The 10211-nt window shown below is 43.1% G+C and overlaps 1 protein-coding gene across 1 annotated transcript; it reads right to left on the reverse strand.

Annotated features, from left to right (window-relative positions):
• Window positions 1–1433: 1433 nt before the first annotated feature.
• Window positions 1434–4818, reverse strand: LOC127633780 (cold shock domain-containing protein C2-like). The gene is made up of 4 exons (XM_052113088.1): window positions 4585–4818; window positions 3634–3817; window positions 2747–2869; window positions 1434–2613 (listed from the first exon to the last, which is right to left on the reverse strand). The coding sequence occupies exons 2-4, from the start codon at window positions 3801–3803 to the stop codon at window positions 2451–2453; spliced, it is 456 nt and encodes a 151-aa protein (XP_051969048.1). The 5' UTR covers window positions 3804–3817; window positions 4585–4818; the 3' UTR covers window positions 1434–2450.
• Between the last annotated feature and the right edge of the window lie 5393 nt (window positions 4819–10211).

Genomic DNA, 10211 nt, shown 5'->3' on the forward strand with positions numbered 1-10211 from the left:
CTAAATCATATGTTGAATTACAATATAGCACCTGTCGTTTACAGGTGCCGATATTAATCTGCAATTTACAAAAACAGTGGATGAATGAAGAATTTATTTGTCATTTTACCGGGTTAACAGACAACAGCTTTATCTCTCTAGAGTTTAAAAGATGCACTCAATAATGCCATTGTAGAAATTCACTACTCACAGTCAGTTTTGATTAATCCATGAGAGAGTGTCAAATAACTTATCGTAAAGCTGACAATTTACACAAGGTTTATTTATATTTCTTCTGCTCCAAACTTACTTCAAACTTCTCTGTCTGCTCGTATGAGTGTAACACATCATTAGAAAGTGTTTCACTGCTGTTCAAATCCACTTTGGATAGCATCAGTTATATGTCTAAATGTTTTCCATCTGAAAGGACTAAATATTAAATGAAACAAATGACAACAAAATGCAAAGTAATCTCTTCAGTAATCAAGATACTTGAATGTAACTGTATTCTAATTACCAATGATTTAAATTGTAACTGCAGTGGAATACAGTTACTTAAATTTGTATTTTAAATACGTAATCCCGTTACATGTATTCTGTTACTTCACAACCCTGCCCATACTTCACAGGCTTCATTATCTACTTTGAGTTGTTATGACAGCCAACAACTGCAAAGGTTGGGCCTGAACTCCCTTCACTCCAACTAACACGTAAAATGGTTGTTGTTCTCCGTATGAATTGCAAGTTTCTGTAGTTTTTACATTGCTTCTTCTTATGGAGACATGAACCAGAAAACAGTCCAGCAGCATTCAGAATCATCAGGTTACTGATATGTCAATCTCATATGAGTGGTCATAAGTGAGCATAAGGAGTGCATCTTTCACCTACTAAATTAAACGTGCAATCAGTAAGATTTTATTCATGTGCATGTAGGCCTATCCACTGTGTCATTTGGTATTCTTTTACAAAAACGTTTCAATATGATTTATCATATCAAACAAAACAATGCTCTGACAGTTAATACATTTATGATTCAATTTCATTTATAACCTCTGTGGAAATCTGAGAGGAAAGTAAATCATAAGATGCCAGCAGACAAAATGATTCATATTTACTGTAAGTTTCCAGCTGTTCTCTCTTTACTATTCCAAACTTGCATTGTACATAATAATGACAGATTTCCCCCTTCACTGTTGCATCACAAGCTCTAGCTGCTGGTTTATGAGCTAAAGGTGTGAGACCCAGAGTCAAATGTGTAAATAAAATTTAATTACCCTTTTAGCCTGTAGGTTATTTATTTATTGCATCCCATTTTATTGTTTTCTGCACTCAAAACCTCAATAGACCCATGTGTTTTACATAACGCTTTTAAGTCATGTGGTCATGTCAGGGTTCGAGAGAAAATAATTACTAATGAGATCAAGACAGGAGATTCTAGGTTAATGTTGAATGAAAATACTTCCAAGTTTATTGTTACAGACAATGATTTTCACCAAACCACAAGTTTTTGTGTTTTCATGTTGTGCTGCTCCCTCTAGTGGTCCTGCACACAGATGTCACACCCTAAAAGCCTTTGAAAAATGACTGACATAATTATTATTCTCTTAATTCACGACTTCTGCATTCACCTTTAAAGACACATATAAACATACCACAGTTTAAAGGACTCATTTGCATAATCTGTAAGGTATTTATTTTAAAATATGTCCCAGACAACAAAACTAGGCCTGTTTTTACTGAAAGTCTCATAAGTACATTTAATCCAGGTAAAAATGAAAATTAAAAAAATGAAAGAAAACTAAAATACTATAATTTGTTACTATAATTATAAGAACAAAAGTGTCAAGAGTTTAAATGCATATGACATTTTGAAAATAACACTGCATTAATGATCAAACTTTTACTAGAATAATCATAACCATTGTTCTTTACAACAAAATTCATTACCATCATTCTGGGATTTGTAGCTTTCCAACAGAAAACTAAAACTAGTCCTATCAATTGCAATTCAGAAATGTTAGTTTCCATTGCTGTGGATTAATTTAAATTATGAAATCAGTTTAAACTAAATTGCTTGAATGTACACTGCACGATTAACTCAAAAGTCTCTTTACATAAAACGAAAATAAATATTACAATTTCAAAGTTTTGTCACAGTTATGTCATATTCTGCCAAAGCTACATCAAAGCTCAGCTGAATCAGATCCCAAACCTTGTTCCAAACAGACCTTTCACCAACTTCATCACTTATTTGAGAGACTAGAGAAAACAACAGTGGCATAACCGTAATTGCTATTCCATCCCTATCCTACATATACATGACACCACTTTAAGCTTCTATATCCGCCTGCATGAACAACTTTATTTTGCACTACATAACCTTTAAACTTTCCTTTGCTCTGCATAACCAATTCCTTCATGTCTCCTTCCCTCTCTGGCTTTTTTCTTCTGCTGGACACTGAAAGTCTGAGCTAGGAGCTGATAACTTGCCTAGACCAGGTCTCATGCTTCCTTCCAGAACTAAGGTTGGTGATGACCACATCAACGGCTTGGAATTTTATGTTCTTGGGAGGAACGGGACACACTTTGTAGGTCATCTCATCCCCCTCCACTGGCACATATTCACCTTCAATACTAGAAAAAGATAACAGTGTTCATAATTCAACAAAATAATACAACACATATACAAACTATATAAAATATACATACAAACGTTTTAAAAATGATTGACTTTGGTATTAATCATGCAAAGAATGGTCTCACTTACTCTGAGATGTGAACAAATATGTCCTCTCCTCCATGGGAGGGGTGAATGAATCCATGACCTTGTGACCTTGAGAATTGTTTGCAAATGCCTTTGAAGACGGGTCCAGATTTGGCTCTCACCGATCTGACAAAAGGCCATGATAAAGAAGTTTTGGATCAACTAGCATGATACTTCAATTAATGAAAAAAATAAAATAATCTCTTAATCTTTAGTTTAAAGTACACACACACACAAAAAAAAAACTCCTGCCATGGGCAGTGGCAAATGAGATTTCTTACATTAAAACTAACTGTAATCTCAATATAAGGGAACCTCAATTAGGGAAACTAATTGAATTGTGTAAACCTAGCTAAATTAGACAAGTTAATTTAACTCTAAGTAGTGCATGCTAGCATGGTGATGGGAACTACTATGCTATGATTAGTATAGCAATGCACAACGAACAAAGCAATTTAAAACATTTCCAACAGTCCTCAAAACACTTCACTCTTCACCATTATGGTAACCCCAAAACTTCAATAATAGCAATGACACATAAAGTAACACTTCATTTTAAAATTTTCCCTCACTATCAATTGCCATGCAAAGTATGCCCAGTTTCAGTTAACCAAATGAAAAATATTCACGTTGTCCCAACAAAAATAGATTAAGTACACCTTGAAAGCATTGAAATAACTCTGTCAATTTAAGTTCACTTGTTTACATGATTTTGAAGTAATATGAACAAGGGATGATTCAGTAACACTGACAATGATAAAAGTTAATTTTATTTTAGTGTACACACCAATACATGCAACATTGTATATTAACCAACTACCATAAAGTCACAGTCAACTTGGTAAAGTAACTCATGAAAGACGGGACTATTTGCTGTTGCAGGTACTCACGCTGAATAGGTGCGTGTACGCTTGGTTGGCAGTGGGCTGAGAGGCTCCCCTGTCTGGAGCGGTTTCCTCTGCAACACATTACTACCCTCCCTCAGGAAAGGTAGTGAGACAGGTGTTTGTGGGCAGTACTGCTGGGGATCAGATGTAGAGGTGCTGTCTGAATCAGCCATTAGTGTGAGGTTCACTGGAGAAGAGGACCCAACGGTTTATAATGAATTGAGTAAATCAGTGAGAGAAATAAAGACAACAATGTACTATATTATGTTTACCGATTTTAAATATTAAACGGTTTACTGTAAATGTCCATGCTGCCTGTTTTGAACTGCTTATACCAGGGCCGCAGCAAGGTATTCTTGGCCCCTTGAGCCCTGACAGTATATTGTGGTCAAGGCCCCTTTCCTATTCAAAAATACAGTTTAGAATTTGTTGTGGGGCCTCCCTGGACCTGTGGGCCCCTATAATCATTACTCCCTTTCACCCCACAAGCTACAGCCTTGGTTTTTACTAGTGAAGAGACATTTTGATGCATGTTATCTTCTCTGCATTCAACTGCTGCATCAGGACCATGTATATTTGATATCTTGGGCTTTTTCACTCTTTTCATTGTTTTCCAAAGCACCATGTGGTTCTTCTGCCCTGTTGTCTATGAGAGGCCACACATCTGGGCACTGCAGACTACATATCAGGCCTATTGAATTAGACTGAGAATTAAACTGTGAGTGTGTGTGTTGTTTTTATGTTATTATTATTATTATTATTATGTTTGAACCTGCATTCAATAATGCAATATAAATCTTTATGACAAACGTCGAGGAAGTCTCAGATTTTATAGCACACGGTATGTGAAATCATAACAGTAATGCCAAGGAATCAAATGTATGTACGTATATAAAAAGGATACAGTGGAAATAGTGTAGTGAACGATGAAATTCAGTCGAAACAAGATCTTACCGTACTGTACGATATAGCGGATACCAAACTGTCGGTAAATATCGCAACTGCTGCGGGGGAAATATCTATATATAGCAACATTACAATCCAATATGAAATGCCCGAACACTACTATTCGAGGTTAAAATATTCGATGCAAGCACCCATTAAATTAGGCTACGAGACGAAAGGGAGGGACACCCCATCTACACAGTACGCGACGCGACAAAACAAGAATGACCCCAATATAATCAACGCTGTCTACACAGTGCGAACGATAGAATTGTGACGTCAACATCAAACAACCAATCAGAACGCCCACATTATAATCATTCAAATGAGTGCATTGTTGTGGAAAATTATTACATGCTATTATTGATTGCCATGAGAGCGTTATTGGTTTGATGCGTCGCTATCAGTGACGTCGAACTGGGTTTTATTATAAAAAAAATTGTATATCATATTAACAGTCTACTCTATTTCAAGACCAATAGTTTACAGGATGCAAGTCCTAAGAGAGTGAATTCTCACGAAACCTGTCAAGAAAATGTCCTGGTCCTATTTTACTTCAAATTCAAAATAAATAAATAAAGCCTATTTTAGGGCCATTGCGATTTTTTATATTGTGGCATAATTTGCATGCACATTTTATCCACCGATTACTTTTGTACGAAACCCCAGGACCGCAAGGTGGAGTGTCTCGGTTCCTTCCTGAACCAGTCTTCATTTTGTTTCTCTCTTCCCAAAAATGTTTTTATCTCTTCAGATTTTTTCACTTAAATTTTTTTTCTCTATTCAACGGTCTTTTTCTCGCTTCAAAAAATAAATAAATAAATAAATGCATGCAGTACCAACCTTGGCCACTATCAATAAACATGTAGTTAAAGCGTTAAAATATTATTATTTTAACGCTTTTTCTGCTGCTATATAATTGAATAATAAATGTATTATTTAAGGGTTTGAAAACCTTAATCAAGACAAAATAATAAGACATAAAAGGACAGGCATAATAATAATAATTTCCTCATGTTTCCAGTTTTCCTCAATACATTCCTTCGCTTCCACTTTGTAACACTGAGCAAATGGCATACGAGTGTTTAGAAAGACCCACAATTTCAAACAAAAAAATAACTCCAGTTGTTACACGACAACGAATGCTATATCAAACATATGTAACCACTGATTTTGTCTTGATTAAGGTTTGCAGACCCTTAAATAAATAATACATTTATTATTCAACTATGTAGCAGCAGAGAAAACATTTAAAGCTTAATATTACATGTTTACTGATAGTGGCACCTGGTGGCCAAGGTTGGTACCGCATTCATTTTTTGAAGAGAATTGTTTTTTAGAAAAAACAAAAATGGAGAGAGAAAAATTTGAAGAGAGAAAATACTTCTTTTTTTGAAGAGAGAAAAACAACTGTGAAGAGAAAAAAATGTTTGAAGAGAAAAATAAAAACATTTTAAGAGAGGAAAGAAATTTGATGAGAGAAAAAAAAATGGAGACTAATTTAATTATTAATTCAGACCAGAGGCGTCGAGAGTGTCAAATCGACCGGAAGTCGACTCGGTTACTAACGTAACCTCGGTTCCCTGAGAGGAGGGAACGAGTATTGCGTAAGTAGCTTACGCTATGGGGAAACTCCGTTTCTCGAGAAATATTGAAGTCTTTATGTAAAACGCATTGCAGCTGCACAGCAGACAGCGATGAGCGAGGCAGCTCGGTCATTGGCTGTGCTGCGGCAACTTGCTCGAACCAATGGCGGGGCGACTCTGAACACGCGACCAATGGGCGTGCACTTCGCGCTCGCACGCTCAGAGCCCGCCAAGATGGCCGTGGCTAGGGCTATATATTAGGCCGCCAAAGCATACGAATAATTGTTCCGTCTGTCTGAACGGGGCAGAACGTTCCAAATATACTTTTGAGCGCCCTGACCGGGCAGAGTAAATTAGCATCGCTTTCGTCTGCTGGAGACGATAGCGCTGCCAGAGATATAACCTGTACTCTGAAGGGTGTGGAGAGCACTTTAGGAATATACCCGTGCTTTGGCCTAAGGACAACTCTGCAGTCGTTAGGTCCAAATTCTAGGCAAGCAGCGCTTGATGACAGCGCGTGCAGGTCGCCCACTCTCTTGACTGAGGCGAGCGCCAGCAAGAGCGCAGTTTTGAGCGAGAGCGTTCAGGTACGGAAGCAGGGCTCTGAGAGCCAAGGCAACCGCTTTCATTTCCAGACAGTTTATATGTAGGCACTTTTCCGGGTTTGACCAAAAGTCGGAGACAGGCCTGCCCTCGTAAAGGGCCCCCCATCCTATTTTGGAGGCATCTGTCATGATAATTTTTCTCCGTGTGTTCACGCCGGTTTGATACCAGTCAACCAGCGTTGGAGTGGACGCATGTGCAACAATCCTAGCTGGAGTACAGCTGATGCCGAGGCCATGAGACCGAGCATCCTTTGAAATCGTTTGACGGGGGCGTGCACGCCCGCTCTGAATGATGTTGCAAGGCGCCGAATAGCGAGCGCGCTCTGATGAGAGGTGCGCCGTCATCTGCACTGAGTCTAGCACTATTCCCAGAAAAGAGATATTTTGGCTGGGGGATAGCACGCTTTTTGCAAAATTGATTCTCAGACCCAGGCATTCTAGATGGCTGATAATCCAAGATCTGTGCGTTGTTAACTGACTCTCTGATTGTGCTATGATTAGCCAATCGTCGAGGTAATTCAGTATTCGCACTCCCCGCTGTCTCAGGGGGGAAAGTGCTGCGTCCATACATTTCGTGAATGTACGGGGGGCCAATGATAGGCCGAATGGTAGTACTGTGTACGGTATGACTGTCCCTCGAAAGCGAATCTCAGAAAAGGCCTGTGATGAGGCGCTATCGGGATGTGAAAGTAAGCGTCTTTCAAATCCACTGATAGGAACCAATCCCTGGGGCGAACTTGCACGAGGATATGTTTGGTCGTTAACATTCTGAACGAGCGAATCATTAAAGCTTTGTTCAGATGTCTGAGATCTAGGATGGGGTGGAGGCCACCGTCCTTTTTCGGGACGAGAAAATAGCGGCTGTAAAAACCCGCCTCGCTCATAGAGGGAGGGACAGTTTCTATAGCGCCCTTCTCTATCAGCTTGAGCACCTCGGTGCGTAGAACATGCAAAACATCTTTCCTCACTTTCGTCTCGACCACCGCTGAAAAGCGAGGTGGTCTGCGAGCGAATTGAAGCGAGTAACCGTGTTTTATTATGTTCTGAGAGCTTACAGCTCTCAGAAGCGCGGGCACGCGCTGAGCAGCTTTGTTGAGTGCCGAGTGCAGGGGTGCGTGTGAGATTACAGGCACGCGTGCTATCTCCGTAATGCTCGCAGCATGAGCTGGAGAAATGTTTGAAACTGTATCGACAGTGTTTACGGGTGGGGGTGCATACATTGTAATAGGCACGTGCGCCACTTTCATAAAGCTTCCCGCTCTTAGCGGGGGGTTTCTTGGCTCGCGCGTCGCATCTGTGATGCTCGCGGCATGAGCCAGAGAACTGTTTGAAACTGTATGGGCAGCGCTTATGGGTGGGGGTGCATATACTGTAGTAGGCACGCGCGCCACTTTCATAAAGCCTCCTGGCCATGCATAGGGGTGCATGCATGACAGCATGACAGCATGACAGCATGACAGCATGACAGCATGGCACGCGCGCTACCTTTATAGTATTTCCCGCTTTTACTGGGGAAGTGTTTATAACTGTGGGAACAGTGCTTGTGTGTAGTGGTGCATACATGACAATAGGCACACGATCTACATTTATGGAGCGTCCAGCTGAGCTGGGGAAGTATTCTGCACTGTTTGGACAGTATTGATATGTGGGAATGCGCACTTTAGTGTGGACACGTGACCCCTTAGTGACACAAGCAGAAAATGACTCTTTTTCTGATTTTTGTGTGTCGCCGTTAAAACGGCGTTTGATTGCAGGTGAGCGAGTTCTGTGACTGGCCCATTGACTGCTGTACAGACATTTCTAGCCATCTGTATGGGGACTGGGTAATGTTTTACACGTTTTGGAGAGAGTGGTCCGGCTTTTGCGAGACACGCACTCTCTCTTTTTCTTCCTATGGCTAGGAAGACTTACGAGGCTCCAGGTTCAGCACGATCTTGGGCCGAGGTCCCCGTCGCTCAGGCGGCTGCTTTCGGTTAGCGGAATGCGAGCGGCGTCGGGTCTGTTTTTTGGCTGGGAGACGGGAGGCGCCGCTCTGGCTCGCTGCTGCTGCTGAGGCGGTTTCTGGCGGCTCTGTGACGAGCTGGAGCGCTTGGGCAGGAAGTGACGCATAGCCTGCGAATCCTTCCGAGCTTCAGTGAAGCGTTCCACGAACTCTCTTACCGCCGGTCTGAACAGGCCGCTTGGAGTGATAGGCGCGTCGAGGAATGGCGCCTTATCCGCGTCCTTCATCTCCGTTAGCGTCAGCCACAGATGGCGCTCAAGGACAGTCAGGTTAGCCATGGCCCGGCCGATGGATTGGGCGGTGGCCTTTGTGGCTCGCAGGGCTACATCAGTGGCGCTGCGCAGGTCCTTGAAAGCCTCAGGTTCAGGTCCAGACTCGTCCATGGTGAGGAGAAGTTTGGCCTGATAAACTTGCAGAACAGCCATGGAATGAAGCGCTGACGCAGCTTGGCTTCCGTATGCGCGACCGGCGAGAGCTGAGGTAGATCGTCAGGGCTTCGAGGGATGAGAAGCTTTGGCTTTCCATCCAGCGGTGGAGGGTGGGCACAGATGGTTGGCCACAGCCTCCTCGAGGGGCGAGGTTCCCTCAGTAGCCTCTTTCTCTCGCCGCCTACCGAGGAGAGCGAGGAAGAGAAAGAAGGCTTCAGGCGAGCAGAGTGCGGGGCTTTCCACGACTTTGTGAGTTCGCCGTGAACTTCGGGAAGAAAGGGGAGGGTCTCTGTCGAGGGCCTGCCGGCGCTCTGTATGAACCACTCGGTCCAGCCGGCTGCGGGCGGGTTCTTCCGGAGAAGACCAGTCGAGCCAGAGGTCTTCCACGGCTTTAGATAGGATGCGGACGATCTCCGAGTCCATGCTGGTGCCCGTGCTCGTGTCCGCTAATGTCGACGGCGCGGGGTCAAAGGCCAAGCCGAGACCCACCGCTCTGTTGGAGGGGTGCTGGTCCGCCTGCGTGAAATGGACTGGCGGCGGGGAGTTCTCGGGTAGTGGTGAAGCACGCGGGGACTGGCCCAGAGTGACGTCACTGAAGTTCGCGTGCTCTGGCGGCCTCTGTGAGCGGCGCCTTTTCTTGCGCGGCTCGAACAGAGGGGACGGCAGCACGGTGGTAGCAGGCTCGTTCGCGGCGAAGGCGGCGGAGCGAGCGCGCAGCTCGGTGAGGCCCAGGGAGTCACATTCGGGGCATCCGCCTCGAGTGAGAGCAGCTTCTGCGTGGTCGGGTCCCAGGCAGCGAGTGCAGATAATGTGACGGTCCCCGTCAGGAAGAAGGCCTCTGCACGAGGCGCAGGTGGAAGGCATTTGGAACAACGCCTCGAAATTGCTCTTTTACTAAAATACAAAAAGCGTAGCAGAGGCGAACACTTGCAAAGTAGCTAGCAAAAGGATATCAGGGTGATGCGCGCCGGATGGCGTAGCAGAAGGCTTTGAAGGCGGCTGAAAGCGCCGGCGT

The sequence above is a fragment of the Xyrauchen texanus genome, chromosome 40 (genome assembly GCF_025860055.1).
Source record: "Xyrauchen texanus isolate HMW12.3.18 chromosome 40, RBS_HiC_50CHRs, whole genome shotgun sequence".
Classification (NCBI taxonomy): Eukaryota; Metazoa; Chordata; class Actinopteri; order Cypriniformes; family Catostomidae; genus Xyrauchen; species Xyrauchen texanus.